At 44.6% G+C, this 20,683-nt stretch overlaps 1 protein-coding gene across 6 annotated transcripts in view; it reads right to left on the reverse strand.

Annotated features, from left to right (window-relative positions):
- Positions 1-1,296: 1,296 nt before the first annotated feature.
- pcsk5b (proprotein convertase subtilisin/kexin type 5b) overlaps positions 1,297-20,683 on the reverse strand; it is a 72,007-nt gene continuing 52,620 nt past the window's right edge. For 2 of the 6 annotated variants that reach the window (XM_055919000.1, XM_055919002.1), the window contains 19 exons: positions 20,517-20,655; positions 20,030-20,145; positions 14,936-15,038; positions 13,692-13,828; positions 10,931-11,131; positions 10,309-10,377; positions 7,376-7,418; positions 7,138-7,283; positions 6,824-7,027; positions 6,590-6,673; positions 6,122-6,317; positions 5,671-5,885; positions 5,209-5,451; positions 4,252-4,485; positions 3,877-4,054; positions 3,471-3,682; positions 2,963-3,069; positions 2,649-2,844; positions 1,297-2,372 (listed from right to left, as the gene is read on the reverse strand). In XM_055919000.1, coding sequence (XP_055774975.1) covers positions 1,951-2,372; positions 2,649-2,844; positions 2,963-3,069; positions 3,471-3,682; positions 3,877-4,054; positions 4,252-4,485; positions 5,209-5,451; positions 5,671-5,885; positions 6,122-6,317; positions 6,590-6,673; positions 6,824-7,027; positions 7,138-7,283; positions 7,376-7,418; positions 10,309-10,377; positions 10,931-11,131; positions 13,692-13,828; positions 14,936-15,038; positions 20,030-20,145; positions 20,517-20,655 — 3,245 coding nt within the window. In that variant the 3' untranslated portion in view covers positions 1,297-1,950. Of the gene's footprint in view, positions 2,373-2,648; positions 2,845-2,962; positions 3,070-3,470; positions 3,683-3,876; positions 4,055-4,251; positions 4,486-5,208; positions 5,452-5,670; positions 5,886-6,121; positions 6,318-6,589; positions 6,674-6,823; positions 7,028-7,137; positions 7,284-7,375; positions 7,419-10,308; positions 10,378-10,930; positions 11,132-13,691; positions 13,829-14,935; positions 15,039-17,525; positions 19,100-20,029; positions 20,146-20,516; positions 20,656-20,683 lie in introns of those variants that run through there. The other 4 variants (XM_055919001.1, XM_055919006.1, XM_055919005.1 and 1 more) reach the window with 4 other exon arrangements.

Genomic DNA, 20,683 nt, shown 5'->3' on the forward strand with positions numbered 1-20,683 from the left:
AAGCCAATCAACTTTCCCATAACTTTCACACATTGAAGTTTATATGCTGTGCCATTATGCAGAATAAAAATTGTACTGCCTTTTAACTTGCAGGCATGGGTTAATTATAGGTAACCCCGACTTTCTCTGTTTCCTATTTCTATCATGTTAAATACCCCAATCAGTATTTACCGTTAGTAGGCCAAATAACATATTCAACTGCCAATTTACTGTAAGTTCCCTTCAGTTGGTATATAGGCTACATTTTTATATTTTATTATTTTCCCCTAACCCTACCACCCCTTCCCTAATGGGAGTAAACAAATAGACAACAATGGAATAGCCTACATTATCATTCCATTTAATTACATTGTTTCGTTTACCTTAATTTGCTTCCTCTGTAAACGCTGTCACAGCAACTATGTTGTTGCTGAGGATCATTAGCAACAGTTGATAATATAAAAAAAGAGGTTATGGAGCGGAGGAGCTCAGACCAAGGCGTAACAGTTTGAACTTGACACATGGCACAATGCTTGGGTGTGTCATCACCCAGTTCCATAGTTATTGCAGGTAACAGACAAGGGTATAGCCTACTAATGTACACTATTCTCCCTATTATAATTCTATGTACACTAATCTTCCAACATTACAATGTGTTAAAGAACTGAATGTGGCAATTTTCAGAATTCATCAATATGTTTCATATGGAAAGACTCTCCAAACTAGTTTTTTTATGATTCATACATACTTTCCTAACCCTAAAATTTGCTTAAATAATCTACAAAATCAGATAGTTTTTTAAATCTACCAGTTGGTGTTAAAATGTGTTTATTTTATTGAACCCATTCTCTTACTGAACCCTTTCTTGATTGATTCTAGTCTGTGGACAAAATTCTAATTTAAGGTACACCGTATTTAAAAGGGATGGTTTAAGATAAATGTATTGAAAACCCTATTGAATAACTTCACAGGAAAATCCGTTGGCCAGCAAGTGGGAGGGTTTTCAGTGGTTGAATAACATTTATACAACACGCAACCAAGCCTGTTATACCTACCTGTAAGGTAAGTCTGAATACCAGCTATTGAGAAGTGTGTAGGAAAGGTGTGCCAAAGAAAGGCGTAATTTCCTACAGTAAGTCGGGAATTGGGCCCTATGGGAAGAATTGAGGAAACATGTAAGGATGAAGCAAGGTTTTAACAGCTAGTAAAGTTTTCAGCCACAGCCCCATGTGTTATGTTGAAGTGACCCAACTGAAATCCCTCAGTACATTTTGTGTGTGTTAATCATTCATGACAATGACAGAATTCCAGAAAACATTCTTACAGTAACTCCAACTTTATTCAAGTAAACATTGTTTCACCTCAACAAAGAGAAAATTATCTTTCTGATTATTATAAATCAACACTACTCTTTCACATGCATGGGATACAAAAACGCAGGGAAATAAAGTATTTTTATGAGCTCTAATTCTATAATCAAAATAAGTTGCATAAAAATATTTTCACATCTATCTTACTGTCCCTTTAGCAATGCATGAGTGAAACTGGATGAATCTCTTAGTGATGCGATCAGCCTCTGTCTCATTCGTCTCGCAATATTGATTACAAAGTGCTTGGACTTCAATAGTGAACTAAAATGACAAACTAACCCTTAGAAGTCCAAATAAAAACTCTAAAATGTCAAACCAGCCTGCATGTCTAAAATAAACATGGAAATGCTGTGATTCATAGACGCAAATTTAATGACTGACAAAAATCACAATGTATTATTTAAGAAATTCCCTCAAAGACCCTCATATTAAGCCCTACTACTGTGCCAAATATTTAGATCTTCACTATCGAGGTCAGTAAACATTTTAGAGGTGTTTGTGTGTAAACATCTTGGGATACATCACTACTACAGAAGGTAATAAATATTGTATAAAAGTAGTGGGCCAGCCTGAGGGTTTCTGTTTGTGTTTACATTCCTTTTCATCTGAAGGAATAGCTCTCGTCGTCATAATCCATCTCAATGTCCTCGTCTTCCTCCAGGAGTCCATACTTAAACTTCCGATACACTGTACCATCCGGACCCATATACACAATATCTTCATCATCGTTATCCTCTTCCTCCTCGTCATCCTCAACGACGAGGTCACTGTAGTCGCCTAAGGAGGAAGCGGGGTCTAAGTCTGACCCAGCCCAGCCCCCATTGGCGCCCAGGTTCTTATAGCCATTGGCCTTCGTCTGGGGTAAACCGGCACCCGCTTTGGAGCGCAAGTGGAGGAACAGGAAGACAGCGGCACCCAGGGCCGACACCAGGAGCACGATGGCCAGGATGAAGACCTTGAGATGTCCCTCTGGCAGCTCCTCGATGCCCAGTAACACAAAGTTCACCCCAAAGACGCACTCCACTGGGGACGACACAGTGGGAGGTAAAGGGTCAAGGTTAGGGGTCAGTGAAGTCACCACAGAAAGTATAGTGCTTTGATATTTATGTTGTAACTTGCAATATACATTTTGTTGCCAAGAGCACATTTGAATGCAATATACAACCCCACAATACAGCATGGCTTAGACCTAGAGTCCAATTCAATCAAACCTGCATTGTGGTATTTAACCAGTAGCTCGCTTTCCCATGGTCAAATAAACCATGGGAAAGTGTGGGGGGAGGGGGGAGCTTCGCTTACTTTGTGATGCCCGGCAGTCACAACACTCCCGGGGGAGGGGGCTGCCGTCGTGTCTGGTCTCGTTGCCGCAACAGGACAGACAGCGGCCGTCGTCAGCTAGGAGCTGGCTGGCTGGGCACACGGTGCAGTTCCACTGACCAGGACCCTTACAGTCCAGACAGGATGGGTCACACTTCTCACACTGTGGATCCAAGCCCTGGGAACACACATACATGCATAGATGATCAGACTGGGATGTTGAATATTCCCAGTTATTGGGATAATTCCTGATTTTTAGCACCAGAACTGGAGAAGGAGGCCGTAGAGGGAGTTACCCAAATAGCTGAAGCAGCGTAAAGTCCAACGAGACAAGGAGAGTCACATATCCCTCCAAAAAACCTGAAGCCCTCGAAGCACGACTTACAGAACAGGGCTCCCTCATCTGCAAACAGAGAACAGTGGGAGGAACTCGACATTGTCATACTTACTAAGAAGTCAGTAGTACAGCATTCAATATGGCACACCGTTTGTAATGCCACATTTTGTGAAAAACAGGAATTCTGTGCCACAAATTCAACATGCTCACCACCTTTTGTGGACGATCAAATGACCTTCCTACTCAACAAAGTCAATGCTGCTCAGCTCATATTACCATCACTACATCCTAGTAACTTTCAAGTCTGAGCTTATACTAGATTTCAGTGATATCCATGCAAACCAGTGCAGCAGTTGACATTGCTATTCAGGTGATGCAGGTAGAGTGAGTTGATCTTTGCTACTTGTGTCTCTAGGTTGTGTCTCTCCCCTATTGCAGGTTGAGCGCGAGTTCCATTTGGCCTTTACCTTCGCAGGTCTTGCAGGTGGGGTGGCACTTGCGGCAGATTTTGGCTCTGGTGTCAGGGAAGTAGTTTGTGGGGCACGTCTGGAGGCATTGGCCCGACTGCTTCAGGTACCCATCACGGCAGTTCAGGCAGTCTCCACTGCCCCTTCCCCTGCACCTGCTACACGACGGGTCACACCGGTCGCACGTCCAGGTGATGGTATTACCGAAGTGACTTACAGAAAGGGAGAGAAGTAAAGAACTTGTAACGGTTCATCACAAACGGTGAAGATGCCTGTTTCTGCTCACCTGCCAACTCCTTTTCCCACAAAAAAGCAGAAACAGACTGGCACCCAGGGTTAAACTTGTCTGTAACTTATAAGTGATGATTGGCTCTTCAGACTTCACTGATGTGTGTGCGTCCCCTACCTGTCACCACAGGTCTCGACACAGCTGCGTCCCTGTTTGAACATGCTGGGTTTACACGCTGCACACTGGACACTGTGGCGTCCCACACACGACACACAGCTGAAGTGACATCGCTCGCACACACGCTCGTCCCCATCACCATAGAAACCCACCGGACACTCATTCACACAGGTGTTGTCTGACAAGCACAGAAAAACCAACACGGTTAGATGAAGAACACACATCATATCATCTAACCACAGAACAACTGGGTCATGTTCATTACGAACTAAACCATAAGAAAACAGACAGAAACAGGGAGAGACTACTTGGACTTGGTCCAATAAGAAACGCACATTTTCATTAATTGTAAGTCAGTGCTGACGGGTGACTCACTGAGCAGGAAGGTCTGCGGGTTGCAGCTGAGACAGTGCTCCTTGGTGGGCCCTGAGCAGCGGTGGCAGAGGGGGTGGCAGGTCTGGCAGTCGCCCTCCTCATCTTTGTAGGAGCGCAGGGAACACTGGCTGTAGAAGACACAGTGACCCCTGGAGTCCTTTCGCATGTTGGGCCCACAGCTGAGGCAGGACGAGGGCTCGGGACCTGAGCAGGTGTGACACGACCTGTCGCAATCTGAGAGACACATCTGTTAGACACAGCACTATCCGTGAGACACAGCACTATCCGTGAGACACAGCACTATCCGTGAGACACAGCACTATCCGTGAGACACAGCACTATCCGTGAGACACAGCACTATCCGTGAGACACAGCACTATCCGTGAGACACAGCACTATCCGTGAGACACAGCACTATCCGTGAGACACAGCACTATCCGTGAGACACAGCACTATCCGTGAGACACAGCACTATCCGTGAGACACAGCACTATCCGTTAGACACAGCACTATCCGTGAGACACAGCACTATCCGTGAGACACAGCACTATCCGTGAGACACAGCACTATCCGTGAGACACAGCACTATCCGTTAGACACAGCACTATCCGTGAGACACAGCACTATCCGTGAGACACAGCACTATCCGTGAGACACAGCACTATCCGTTAGACACAGCACTATCCGTTAGACACAGCACTATCCGTTAGACACAGCACTATCCGTTAGACACAGCACTATCCGTTAGACACAGCACTATCCGTTAGACACAGCACTATCCGTTAGACACAGCACTATCCGTTAGACACAGCACTATCCGTTAGACACAGCACTATCCGTTAGACACAGCCTATCCGTTAGACACAGCACTATCGCTTCACAAAATAAATGCCTCCTATGGTAGGTCATGCGACGATCCAATTATGGTAAAATGAGTTGTGTGTATAATCCCAGTACCCTGGCACTCGGAGGTGGCTACGTTGTGGTAAGTGTCTGAGGGACACTGGGACAGGCACTCCCCGTTGTAGCGCACAGCCGCGGGGTGCCTGCACATATCACAGTCGTCTGAGTCAGGCCCGTCACACGATGCACAGTCGGTGTGACAACGCACACACTCCTTCTGCTCCTCGCTGGGGAAGAAGCCCTCTGGGCAGTCATCTACACACTGGTCCTTATGTAGGAAGTAGTACTCCTCACACTCTGGTGCAGAGAAACAGGGAGAGAGAGAACGCTAAATACAGATATAAAATGACTCCTATTGGTACACTTAATATGGCCGCCATATTGAATGTCATTCTTTTTTATGGCTGAATAGAGGAGATTAGAAAGAAAGTGGATATTTTCGTACTGTGGCTGACGTCCCCGCCACCCCCTTTTACCCTGACCCCTCCACCTCTGCTCCCCGTGCAGCAGCCTTACCCTTACACAGGCCGTCCTGGCTACACTCTATGCAGTCGGGTGGGCAACGTAGACACTCTCGCTCATTGGGGTAGTGCCCGTCGGGACAGTGCCCTCTGCAAGAGTGCTCCAGGAGCAAGTACTGGGTCTCACAGCTCAGGCAGTGGGTGGCGTTCCCCAGGCAGGAGGCACACTCTGGGGCACAGGGCTGGCACTCGCCCCCCTTAGGGTAACCCCTGCACAGAGGACAGGAGGGGAGAGGTGAAGGGAGTTTTACGGAACTGAACTTGACTGCAAGTGGGGAGAACTATTCTAATGACATGATACAACAACAAAAAAGACACCTACAGCATTCTAGTTGGAGCGTGTGTGTAAGAGTGTACTGTGTGTGTATATGCATATGTGAAAGTCACAGATCAGTTTCAGGGGGAAGGGATGGAAAAATGGGGAAAGATTGATGAATAGATCTGACCTCTGGCACTCGGGAACACACTGGTCGCCCTGCAGGTAGAGGTGTGTGTGTCCAGTCCGGCACCTCTGGCACCGATGGGCATCCTGGCACAGAACACAGCCTGGCAGACAGTCGTCACAGTGGCCCGACGTGGCATTGACGAAAGTACCAGACGGGCACTTTGCCACACACGCCTGGCGGGCCGTCAGAAAGCGCTCTACAGAGCCAGACAAGCATGCAGGTGTCACCGTACGCCACATTAAGATTATTCTTCAATAAAGTCTAGTATTTTCTAAATGGAAAGTGTCACGCTTCACCATCACCTTCACAATGGAAGCACACCATCAAACTACAGTAAAGATGACTTAAGAATGACTAAAACAGGTGAAAGCAGATACATTACACAAGCAAAGTCTGGCAACTACCCCCTACCGAGGATAGAGGAGAACACAGTACTCAGATACTAAATACCATGCATTCAACTCTTACCTGTGTCACAGGTGTTACACTGTTCCCTCCCAGAGCCAGCGCATGTTTTACAGCTGGAGTAGCACTGCTCACATTCCCCCTGACCTGAGCAAATATTTATTCAAATAGTGAGACTATATTGCACTGGACAACATGGGCAGGGGCCAGATTTGGCCCGTGGGCCCACCAGTTGCAGACCCCTGAACTTATATGAAATGTTAGTTAAGTAAGTATGAAGGTCAGATGAGGCCTTACTGTTGAGGAAATGTTTGTCAGGGCAGGAAGCGGAGTGGTTGTCCACACACTCTCCGTCCTTCAGAGTGAAGTCATCCTCACATGAGTCACAGTCGTCATAGTTGGGCCCGCCGCACGTCCGACACATACGATGACACGGTTCGCATTCCTGACTCTCCTCGTCGACAAAGAACCCCTCCTTACACTGCTCCACACACTCTCCGTCTAGAGACACACACACTCGTTTAAAAATCAACGACATAAAGTGTGTGTTTTACCAACTGACTCAGTGGCACAACCCAGAGTTGAAATATCAACTGAATGAAAGGTCCTACCTGAAACATAGAAGCCCTCCTCACACCAGTAGCACTGGGACTGATCACAGTTGGCACAGTGGCTGTCTTCACACTTGGCACATGTCATGGTATCAATAACACTGTAGGTCCTGTCTGGGCAGCTCGTGTGGCAATCAGGCCCGAACCTCCACAAAGACAGAGAGGTGAGCCACAGCACAATATCTTTACAGGCTGCACTGGAACTGTAAGAAAGATGATTCAACAAGAATGAACTTACTGGTAGTACTCCTTTGCACAGGTGACACATTGCTTGGGGTTTTCTGTATGGAGGAAAGGATTGGTGTCAATCATTCATCCAAAAGTCAGTTTCACTGTCCATCTCATTCCTCACCCTGTCAGTTACTGGGGGCATCTCAATCATGTGGTGGATTCCACTATCAGTCTTCGCTTGATAATCTGCACTGAGCCGAAAACATTAGGCCAGGTGAAGGCAATATGGTGGATAAGAAACTTCCTGTGAATTTGCTCCCACCTGTCCAGTTTTTCACATCAGTGAATGTGAAGGCAAGAAGACGAGGAGAGGAAGTCACTACACTATTAAGACGTAACCAACAGCTATCATTTGAAAGGTTCCCTTTTCATGCCAGCAGATGGCAGCCTAGCATCACAACAGACCAGGCAGTCACCACTCCTACACCTGTGTGCCCACTGTGGGGATGAATGGGATCCACTTGAACATATCAATGCAGCCTAATCCAATCCAAACTATTCTTTCCACATTTCATATGCGGAGTTCACCAAGTTCAAACTAATCACAACCAGCTCAGCCCACAGATAACACAATAAAAGCAGAGACCCCTTAATGAGTTCATCTGTCTCAGGACTGTTGCAATTAAAAGGTGTGTAACTAGATGGGGACATGTAAGAACAGGGCGTACAGTCATATTTACTGACCCTAACCAAGACTTTTAATGATAACCACTAACCAAAACCATCCAACCTAATTCCCCTCCCAACCATCAGAGTTGTCCAGGAAACGCCAATCCCTGTCATCCCCTCAGCTCTCAGCAGCCAAAACATCCCAGGAGGAAAGACAGGAGCAACAAAAGCTCATTCTTCAGCTGTGCCCCATGGGGCATTCCTGGGAGATTCTTCCCCCAGCGCAGCACCACGCAGCTACACGGCTAGGCTAGCCCAGCCCAGGCCTCCCAGCACCCACAAGCCTCTACCTGCGAGAACAATTACTAAGAGAGAGAGCGGAGGGGAGAGACAGAGAGAGAAAGACAGGAGAGCAAAGAGCCGGAAATCAGGCCTCCAGGCCCTGTCTATTTCACATCAGGGAAGAAAACACCTCATATAAATGTCCAGGGAGCATGCCAAGAGGAAAACTTCCACAGCTTTTCAAAACATTACACACACACGCATCCACACACACACGTGATATGGCACATTCAGTAAGTCACAGAAACACAAGCTGCAAATTCAAAGTCTCTGTGGGGTTGGTTAGTCGATCCCTCTGGGGAACAAGGGAGATGAAGTTTACAAGAGACCCAAAAGACTTCATTATGTGACTCCCGGGTTCAGGTGCTATCGCCCCGTGCAGAGCGGGCTGGGAATAGACTACAGAAATAGACTACAGTACAGTGCGCTCTGCTCTACGAGGTGTATGGAGTGTTTTTTAAGTCATGAAGACAACTGTGGCCTGAGGGAAGGAGTTAGTGACAGACATCCTGGAGAGAAATTGTGTGGAGATTTAAGTACAGAGAGAGAGAGAGGTGATCTTTTACTCCCCCTCCTACTCTCGGCGTCCGTACAGTTTGGGGAAGTTTGTTCCAATTGAGAAATGCTGTAGGGGGTCTTATCATGCTCAGTCAGGCTGTAAGGAGTCTTATCATGCTCAGTCAGGCTGTAGGGGGTCTTATCATGCTCAGTCAGGCTGTAGGGGGTCTTATCATGCTCAGTCAGGCTGTAAGGGGTCTTATCATGCTCAGTCAGGCTGTAAGGGGTCTTATCATGCTCAGTCAGGCTGTAAGGGGTCTTATCATGCTCAGTCAGGCTGTAAGGGGTCTTATCATGCTCAGTCAGGCTGTAAGGGGTCTTATCATGCTCAGTCAGGCTGTAAGGGGTCTTATCATGCTCAGTCAGGTTGTAAGGGATCTTATCATGCTAAGTCAGGTTGTAAGGGATCTTATCATGCTAAGTCAGGTTGTAAGGGGTCTTATCATGCTCAGTCAGGTTGTAAGGGATCTTATCATGCTAAGTCAGGTTGTAAGGGGTCTTATCATGCTCAGTCAGGTTGTAAGGGATCTTATCATGCTCAGTCAGGTTGTAAGGGGTCTTATCATGCTCAGTCAGGCTGTAAGGGGTCTTCTCATGCTCAGTCAGGCTGTAAGGGGTCTTCTCATGCTCAGTCAGGCTGTAAGGGGTCTTCTCATGCTCAGTCAGGCTGTAAGGGGTCTTCTCATGCTCAGTCAGGCTGTAAGGGGTCTTATCATGCTCAGTCAGGCTGTAAGGGGTCTTCTCATGCTCAGTCAGGCTGTAAGGGGTCTTCTCATGCTCAGTCAGGCTGTAAGGGATCTTATCATGCTCAGTCAGGCTGTAAGGGGTCTTCTCATGCTCAGTCAGGCTGTAAGGGGTCTTCTCATGCTCAGTCAGGCTGTAAGGGGTCTTATCATGCTCAGTCAGGCTGTAAGGGATCTTATCATGCTCAGTCAGGCTGTAAGGGGTCTTGAAGGGGTCTATATGAACTTGTTTTTTAGCGCCACACTGATTGCTCACTTAATCTCCAACATTTTAGCCGATGGCATCGCGTTCCAGGAACAATAATCTCAAAGTCTGCTGCTTGTCTTTTAATTCTGAGGATTATAATTGCCAGAAGTGGGGAGGCGGGCAGGGGGGATGGTGAGGAAAGACATTCCGCCCACGATTAATAACATCTTGCGTGGGCCTGTTTAAGATTTGACTGAATAAAACAGAATAATGCTGATGATGCATACCTGGTGTTCAGTTAGGGTACAGGAAATGAACATGAACTGCAGGTTCCCATAAGAAGGTTTTGCAGTTCTGAAAGGATCTAAGATGATCAGTATTATTGTAAAACTTCTAAGTATTAGTCTAAGGTCTTGGGGGGGATCTGAGGCAGTCTAGTGGAGTCTGTAGTGGGGTTCGAAAGTAGATTGTCTTGGACTTTCGTGACAAGTATATACTTACTCTGCAGACATTTCTTACAGCCCTCCTCACAGGGCAGACAATCCTCATACTCTGGGTCCTCCACCTCACCTGTAGGATAGGTACATCATACATACATCACACACATCAAAGACTAATGGATCTATCAACACTGGGACCACCGCAGCCATTCAATACATTGCTTTAAACTCAGCTAGTGTGGATATTGGAGTCATACACAGTCATTGGACTATCAGACGCATAGTTACATTCATACCAATGCTATCTATAAGCATCGCTGGATGGCAGACAGAGGTGAAATTGGGGTGTGGCGGCTTTACAGCAGCACTGAGAGGGGAAGGTGTTAAATGCAAAGTGTTCTGAGGCGTGAGCTGTGGCAGGCTGCAGGGCCGTGCAGGGGATCAGTTTGGACATGTCTGACACATATGATAAGACTTTCTTTTCATCCCCCCTCTCCCTTTCTCTTGTTTTAGCAGTTTTCAATCATGTCTCACTCTCAAACATTCTCTGTCTCAGACTCAATCTTTTAAATAAAATGTTTAAAACAGTAGAGTGGTAGAGCACAGAGGACAACATTAGATGAAAAGTGGGGGGGGGAGAGAGAGAAGAGAACAAATTGTGTGTGCTTTGTGGGGTGTCTCACCTTCGCCACACTCCAGCGGGACACAGAGTCCGTCTCGGAGGTAGTGGGAGGGGCTACAGTGGAGGCAGCGGTCGAAGTCGGTGCACACAGTGCAGTTGACGGAGCATGCCTCACACCGCTTCCGCCAGGAATGGAAGAAGCCCTCTGGACACACGTCACGACACTCCCCTCTATAGTGGTACCTGTCTGTCTGGAACTTGTCTAGGCCAGGCAGAGAGACAGACACAGTCAGTTTCATTGGCAAAAACACCAGTACAAACACACAGACAGTGAGTCAGTGGATCAAACAGACAAAGACCAACTAAGGTCGTAATGTTGCTGCATTGAACTTTGTCATTTCCTTTATCTTCAAACGATTCAGACAGGAATACAGAGCTTCATAGCAGTACATCCTACAACAGCTCCCTGGGCGCCTAGTGTGGCAGCCCCTTGCAACTCTCTAAAATCTGTATACTGTATGTGTCTTTTGTAACGCCGGCACGTTTTGGACTTCTAATCCCTTTTAAACATTGTGAGCTACAGACTCCTGGGTTGTACCATTGAATTTGTCTATATATTCTGCATCCGTAGAAACCAACCATTAGTCTGTGTATGATGAACGGGGGCTGAACTAGAGCGGTGTTTGTGAAACAAGGGCGAATCCTGAAGGAGCACGGGCCCGGTCTTTTAACAAAAATATCTCTAGAGTCCTAATGGTTCGAGTTACAAACTATTAAAAGCATTCTATTAAAGCTGAGACTCTCACGAAGACGCTCATGTGACATGTTTTTCTCTATGACACTCACAATCTACACAACAGTCATTATAATGTAAGCTGTTCTTCTACATGGAAGATCATAGTAAATCCCTGGACATAGTGTATGTAACACTGTAATAAATTCACATAGGCCTACCGAGTGGCACAGCAGTTTAGGGCACTGCATCGCAGTGCTAGAGGCGTCACTACAGACCCGGGTTCGGTCCCGGGCTATATCACAACCAGCCTTGATCGGGAGTCCCATGGGGCGGCACACAATTGGCCCAGCGTTGTCGGGTTAGGGGAGGGTTTGGCCTGGGGACTTTACTTATTTCCCCCGGCACATTGGTGCGGCTGGCTTCCATGTTAAGTGGGCGGTTGTTAAGAAGCACGGTTTGGCGGGTCATGTTTCGTAGGACACATGACTCGACCTTCGTCTCCCGAGCCTGTTGGGGAGTTGCAGCGATGAAACAAGATCAAAATTGGGGAGAAAAAGAGGGTAACAAAATATATACAGTACCAGTCAAAAGTTTGGAAACACCTACTTTTTCAAGGGTTGAGTAGGTGTGTCCGAACTTTTGACTGGTACTGTATATATAACACTTAATAATTTTTTTTTAAACTCACATAGTTGCTTTTACAAACTCCACACTGTTGTCACTGACTAGTTAGATATATATTTCCCAGTGAGCAAACTATTTCTGTACTTACAGCATTCATATCAATTCATTTTTGCTGGGGTCTCGGGACAGGTAGGGTTAAAAGCGACAGTCAAATTCTGGTTGGACCTTGTGTGCAATTGACCAATACAGTGATCTTAATATATTCCAATCAACAGTAACAACAGGAGGTCGAAAAGTAAAGATCTTTCTCAATTACTTCAGCATTTCTCTTTCTAAGATTTATCCCATTTCCTTTCTGCACTCTTCACCCCCTATTCCCCTCCTTTCTCCCCTTCCTTTCTTTACATCTCTACCCGAGTCTCACGACACTTTTACTTCTTTCTCGGAGAGCAATCATATCAAACTCCAGCCTATATTAGTCAATTATGTGATATCTCATTGAAAACGTTCATTACTCCATCAGGAGTGAGATCATGTCAGTATTCTGAGGCAGTGGTTCCCAAACTGTGGGGCGCGCGAGCGGTCAACGTGGGGGCACAGGGGTCCGGCTTTAGACTTACTCTTGAAAGTTGTAATAGTAGAATTCACAAGGTGCAATTTTGAAATTGGGTAGTGCATCATCAGTTCCTCTTGTCATGTTAGTCAATGCATGCCTTGGAAAGCTATTTATAACTTACTTGTAAATGTCCAGATCAACTAGCCCATAGATATTGCTGTAATTTTTTTTGTCACTCAAATATCACATGAAGACACATTAGATGTGGCAAGATTTATAGAACTGCAAGAAAATTGCCTTTAAAACTGGAACATTTTCTTTGCACCCAATGACAACGTGTAGAATTGCAGAAAATATGCTCTAAATCTACTAAATTCTCTCTACCAACAAGAGGGGTGTGAACAGTTTGTGTCATGAACAGTGCTTGTGCCTGTAGAAACAGTTGTGGCGCGTGCGCAGAGGGGGCGCAGGATGTTCCCCAATGCTGGAAGGCCCTCCCCGCACAGAGTGAAAAAGTTTGGGAACCCCTGTTCTGAGGTACTATGAATATAAGAGAACATCTTTGGAAAGCACATGAAAGAGACACTGGGCCGTGGAGTTATTGTTTTGTCTCCTCAAATTCCAGACAGACTGGTTTTAAACAGAACCACATTTCTAACTAATTGAATGTGTCTGTGTGCACGTATTGATAGGGTGCCAGCTGCATAGAAATCTGGTGTTCATCTGCTCTCTATGCAGTCTGGCATGTGTCTTTCAGTAAGCCCTTTTGTGGCCTGAGTCAGTATTACAGTGTTGATAGAGATAATACTTTCTGTCACACACTATAAAAACAAAGCTATTACTATCGATATCATGTTCTCCATTGATGTTGGGTGCTTTATTATGACTAAGAACTGATGATTGTACCTTTGTCACAGCTTGTGCAGTTGTCAGGTCCTCCATCGTCACACTCCTGGCAGGTGTGGTGGCACAGGTGGCACTGCCTCTCCATGGCATAGCGCCCTCCCTGGCACTGGATTACACACTGCCCATCTTCAAAATACCTGGGGCATTATGGTTGAGAACACACATCGCTAATGCACTGGTTTTCATGACTTTATTACATCAGTATATAACATAATACATGTTAACAATTAACATTTCATGTATAATTAATGTACACTATAGACAATATACACACTATGAGAACATTGCAAACAGGGCATTATTGCTACATACAGCATTATAAAGGGTTAATGAATGTATTCATTGTAATACATAGTATGAAGGTGTTCCATAAATACTTGGAGTGTTTTGATTGAAGGAGAAGCAGAGTGGTTGGAGTTAGTTGGACTTGATAAGGCAATGGCATAAAGTCAGCCCAGGTTATACATCCAGTTAGCTTTTCTAACAGCTGTGATCCGATCTCTTCATTCATTCATAATAAGCTTGAATAATTCTGGTTGTAATAACACTCCATGTAGCTATAACGTTTATGATGAGGTTATAGATGTGTGATGTATGCTGCATAATAGTTATTCTTACTCATTTTGTGTATCTATTATTATGTTTTACTTTTCTATTATTTAGCCATTTTCTTTCTCTGGATTGCTGGGAAGTGCCCGTAACTAAGAATTTCACTAGTAGTCCACACCTCTTGTTTATGAAGCATGTTGACAAATAAAATCAGATTTTTGGATTAAAATAATATACACAGTTAACGTAAATGGTTACCTTGAATAGAATTTCAATAATATTGACATGGAAAGTATTTTGTATCTACAAGGCATGATCATCATTCATTAATATGTTTATTTCATTTAGTTTTGTCATGGCTTAATCTCGGTTACCCAGAAGTAAAATAATAGCGAAAATTGTCACTTCCCATTTACACGCGAATCTGTCCACGAGAGATTAGTCATGGCTGAACATCCAAAGCAAAGTTTAATCAAAGAACATTGTGATGATAAATATCAACTCACTGACATTCAGTGGATCAAACGATGCTCCAGGGTCATATTCATTAGTCACGTAACAGAAGAAAACTGAAACGGAAAGGGACCGTCTAAACTTGTCCAATACAATACCCTTTTTCTGTTTTAGTTGCCATTTTGTGACGATGTGCACTAATGAATACAACCCATTCTAATACACTTGTATGTCTGTCTTACCTTCTGGATGGGCAGCTTATGCAGTCCTCCTTCTCAGGACCTACGCACTTATAGCAGGTGGCGTAACATAGGTGGCATTTCCCATGCCTGCTCAGGTACTCACCTGAAAACAGAGGGAGAATATCCTTACACAACCCTACTAGGACTCAGGTCTCACACAACTGACACATACTCCACATCAGTGGCCTGACAAATGTCCTTTTTATACTACTGAGCTGAGCAGAGCCGAGCCGCACTGCGCTGGCCTGGTTATGCATCCACCATAGTTGAAGCCACCTTCAACATAGGCACCAGGACAACATGTCAAATGATACCATTCTTTTGGTCAGGTGAGGTCAACACTACTAGTACTACTACTACTACTTCACTTCTAATGCAGATTTTTTTTTAACTGTAACGATTCTGCTGGTGAGTTTTTTTTCAGCATTGAAAAGAGATTTGAGGAATTAACATCACCTACCCCCTCCACCACCTTTATTTCTATCAACACCCTCCACCCCACCTACATGACTAGGACATGACTGACAGAGGGTGGGGGTGTCACAGCCCTCCGAGGGTAGCAGTGCGAGGTCGCTGACTGTGGGCTCTGGCTTTCTGTGAAAAGCCAAATTGTTTTCGCGGGCAAAACAAAAGCATCTCTTTGTGCTATCAACACAACGGGCAGATGCTCCCATTCAGACGAACCTGGGCTGCAGCCATTCAAATAGCCCCCCTCTCCCCAAAACACAGAACGCAGGGAGAGAAACTAAACTCAACAAAAGACAAACAACTTCTGAATAGAACAGCTCAAAGAATAGAGTGAGGAAAGAATGTGTCACTTGGAGAGAGCCTGAGTTGTTGCAGTGATGGAGTTGGCTGACCTTGAGGGCAAACTGACAGCAGGAAAAGCATTTTGCACTGCCAGATATGGACCCTGGATACCAGACCTGGTTCGTATTCATTAGTGCAGTGTTTCCCAACGGTATACATTTTTTTGTTGTATCCCCTGACAATACGTACCTGATTCAGCTTGAGGGCTTGATGATCAGTTGACAAGTTGAATCAGGTGTGCTTGTCCGGGGCTACAATAAAAATGTGTATTTTGGGGGGTAATCGAGGACCGGAGTTGGGAAATACTGCATTAGTGCATGCATTATCAAAACGTTTTGCAATAGAAAACAAAAATGAGCGTTTCTGGTAGTCAAGTATTCTCTCCCCGTTTCAGTTCATTTTGTTCCATTTGGTGCCTAAAGAACATTACCCTGGGTTCAAATAGTATCCATTTTCTTTCAAATACCACAGTAGTGCTTGATTGAGCTTGCCTTGCGCAACAGAACCAACCCTGTCCATCTGGCATGTCAACCAGGCCCATTCAAATCTCAAAGTTTTTTGAAAGAAAACAAACTGTTTGTACACAGGGTCGAGTCCAGTATGGAGGAAATGTCTTGAAAACCAGCAAGTACTACTTACATTTGTCCAATAAGAAAGACATTTTTTATTTACAAAATGATATCTGTTGCAACAACGTTTTGCTTGTGTGCCCTACTGAACAAGACCCAGACTTGCTGGATATTGACTGGGGCTACAATGGTATTTGTTCCCAATGCATAATCACTACAAGTATACTGTACATTGCTGCATTCATTAAGACCAGTTGTACTGCATTTCTTACAATCACCAAATCTAACAGTAGTAATAATAACAGTAAAATGATTAGTAGTTGTGGTGGAAGAAACTGGCAATCTTCATGGAGATAGCAGTGGTAGTGAATGGGGATACCATCTGGTACCATTCTGAAAATTTGCTCCCTTCTCTCTCCCAACCTTCATTTGCTGATATCAAACTTTGACTGTATGCGTGCATACATCAGTGGAGGCTGCTGAGGGGAGGACAGCGCATAATGGCTGTAATGGAGTAAATGGAATGGCATCAAACAGATGGAAACCATGTGTTTAATATTTGATACCATTCCACTAATTCCACTCCAGATATTACCACGAGCTCATCCTCCCCAATTAAGATGCCACAGACCTGTTGTGCACATACATGCTACATGTGACAACTACATGTGAGACTACAAACTGTAAGTCCCTTTGGATAAAAACATCTGCTAAATGACCAAATACTATTATTAGATTACATACATTCTGTAAATTCTTGCAGGAACAATGTTGGGTGAGGAATAGACTGGGAGGTTTATCATGTAACCAGGGTTGTGTTCATTAGGGCTCGCAACAGAAAACATTTCATAACTTTTTGCAATGGAAAACTAAAATTATAATTTCTTATTGAAAAAGTCCAGGAAGTCTCTCCCTGTTTCAATCCGTTATTTTCCATGTTCAGCCTAATGAACACAACCCAAATAAACAGTGTGGGACATTGAGCATGTTCACAATGACCAACAGAGCTTAGCAGAAAACCCCCAAAAAGATGAACAGATTAACCATTTCAATTAGTAATAACATTGATATGTATAACATTGACACTGGCTTACAATATAAATGTGTGTGTGTGGGGGGGGGGGGGGGGGTCTGAACAAGGCATGATATAAATCAACATACTACTGACACTAATCAAATCTAAGTCATCTTCAACAATGACCAAGAATAGGTTTCTGTTAACCAAAAGGATCAATCAATCTTTATTTCAATTAAACCACAATCAACAGCACAACACGACTACAGTAATACTGTAATTGTTCAAAAGGTATAAACCCACATTGAGAATTAAATTTGACACATTCTTTATTGGAATACAGTGTCGTATTCACCTCAGTACTCATTCTATAATGGGTTTCACGAAAAGGGTTTTCAACCATTACAAAGTTGACTCCCATAGCCTGCGTGTTACAGAGAGACAGACTGTGGTCCAATTTTGCAGCACCAACCATTGTCTTGGATTCTCAGTCTCTCTGATGTTTTAATACATTAATAAGTAACAGTCTTCTCTTCCATTGAGGAGCCAAATGAACACAATCTTAATGAAATGCACGCCCTTTGCTATAGTGTCATGGACATGTCTTGAATGTGTGGCAGCTAGCAAGGATAGAATAACATTTAAAAGAAGTTCACCAAAAACATTGACCATATCAAAATTGTTTGATGATCAAGAAGATACAGTACCACCTCTGCTCGAATGCAATGACATAACCGTGCAATGTTGTGGAATAAAGTCCTGCTCGTGCTGCTGTTTGTCAGTGCGATGGCCCCATGGTCTCCTGTAGCAGTATGATGAGTCTTGTTCATTAGGGCACGCAACGAAAACTTAAAGCATTTTGTAATGAAAATAAGTGTTTCTTATTGGGCGAGACGAGGTCGTCATCCCTGTTTGTTTTGTGCCTAATAAATACGACCCTGATTTATCTAATGTGGTCTTTGATAAAACAGATCTGATCTTAGTGCCTGTGGAATGATGAGTGAGTCAAGGGCACCTGTAATACTTTCTCTCGCACACAAAACCTGAAAAATAGATGACAGTTTAGCAGTCAGGATTCCCTGTGGTACACAATGGATTCCCTGCGGCATTTAGAATGGGGACATGATTTTCCCACCTATCAATTCAAGTGTTTGCACAATCCTGCTGTGTGTGTGTGTGTGCATGCGTGCATCCTCACTTGGCAGATAGCAAACGCAACCCAGACAGTTTTCACATTATTGAGTGAGCTTTAACGTTTATTTACAAACACACAGCCGGGGGTTGGTACGTTCATCAGCTTTCACCTTCGCATCGTTACTCTTGAGGAGCAAAAAACTGAAGTAAACACAGATTGGCAGGTCCCTCCTGCAAGCTACACATCCTATACTGGAAAATGGTACAATTATTTTGGCATCGATGCTTTGGTCACAAAATACCGACACATTATTTGTTTTTGTTATTTTAGTAAGTCCCAGTTGCTACTGTTCCCCTGACCACATGTCCCAGTACAGAAAAAAGGTAGGTTTGTTGTAGTTCTGTCCTCACACCTCTGACGCAGTCCCTTAAGAGGCACAGATTTTCTTATAAATTATGTGACTGAGTGAGTGGGCTTGGGTAGAGGGGTGCCCCCCCCGGCTCCCTGCGGGACCTCCCGTCACCCTTTTAGCGAGCATGTTCTGCAGCACAGTTGCTGCAGCACTTTTCTCTGGCACAAATTGTTCTTTTTTACAAGCACACAGAAACTGCCTTCCGCCCAAGATTCTTCATTTGCTTTCCACATACCAGGAAGAAGAGATGAGTGGGGGGGGAGACAACAGGCATAGCCATGGGATTGGTCAGGACAGGCAGACAGACAGAGCCAAGTGATTGGTCATGAGGGGTCAGGTGACAGAAAGAGTTTGGTTTTGATCCATCAGAGGTGTGATGTTCATCGGAGGGGAAAGATTGTAGTCCAGCAGGAATGATTGGATCCATGTTGGAAAGTAAAACAGAAATTTGGGGAAGAAGAGAAAAAACGTCAATCAATTTCAAAGAGGGTCAATTTCAAAAGTCAAAACATGAAGTCATTTTTCATCAGCGATGACTTTGCACAGAAAAAGTGGATCGCCAGTCTGTCATAACCTCAATTTGAAATGTTTTTTTTTTTTTACTTGCAGTGCACTCTAAAACTAAGAGTCCGTTTTCTACAAGCAAAAGTAATTAATTTGTTTTGTATTCAATAAAACACCATTGGTCTCAGTGGGTCATGGACAGACTGGGGATGACAATCTGAAGACAAATCAGATCATCGAAAACCTTCATCATATCTCACAGACAAATGGGCCCTATAGGATAGGGCTGAAAAGTTTAGCCATATCAATGGAATACCAACAAGAGCATGGATATTTTCTATCCTAGGTTACAGTATGAGGCCACAAGACCAACCTTCCATCTAGTGTGAGATATGGGGAAGGCATTGCAGAATCAGACAAAAAGTTGCCTAATTTTAAACATGCGCAATTTAGACAAGATGTAAAGGGAGATTGGTATAGATTAGTTAGGGGTGAATACATGAGCAAAGATCGTGACAAAAAGAGAAAGAGAGCACTGAGAAAGTTTAAAACCGCTGTTACCTGTGCAGTGACTGAGCAGACACTTCTAGAATGAGGTCCTTAAAGAGTCTATAATACATATAAATATAATAGGGTTTCTAGTACTCACCATCTTTGCAGATGGTGCTGACCACACACACTCCTGCCTCCAGGTTATAGCCATTCACACAGGTGCTGCAGTTCGTCTCACCAGGCCCTGTGCAGGCATAGCAGCTGTGGTCACACCTGGGGTTGGGGGAGGGGGGGGGGGGGGGGGGGGGGGGTTAAAGCTATAGTTTAGGTCATAGTTGGATAGAGGGAGCACTTTCCACAAAGCGTGTTGGTCCCTTTTTCCAGCTTTATGATTTTGGTACAACAGACAGGAGGGCTAACGTGCAGATATCCTCCAGACCACATAGCGAGTAGCGTTAGATTAAACAGGAGGAAAAGGCAGGTTTAAGGGACCATAGGTATATGACAGATGTTGGAACCCTTTTGAAGATTATAGCCCGCTTTGAGGCAGTTTGACAGGATAAACATGCCAGGTTGTAGGGAGGAGGTGTAGAAGAGAGGAGGAAGTGTAAGGTGTGGAGTTTGTACGCGTCCAGCAGACTCACTTCCTGCAGGACTTGTTGATGTCTCCGTTGTCAGAGGTCTGCTCAGACATGTAGTATCCCACACTGCAGGTGGACACACAGCGCCACTCCTCCAAGAAGTAGCCCTCTGCACACTTGTTACACGCCTCCATCCCTGTGCCTGCAGACAGGGGGAGACTGTGAGCAGT

The sequence above is a fragment of the Salvelinus fontinalis genome, chromosome 4 (genome assembly GCF_029448725.1).
Source record: "Salvelinus fontinalis isolate EN_2023a chromosome 4, ASM2944872v1, whole genome shotgun sequence".
NCBI lineage: Eukaryota > Metazoa > Chordata > Actinopteri > Salmoniformes > Salmonidae > Salvelinus > Salvelinus fontinalis.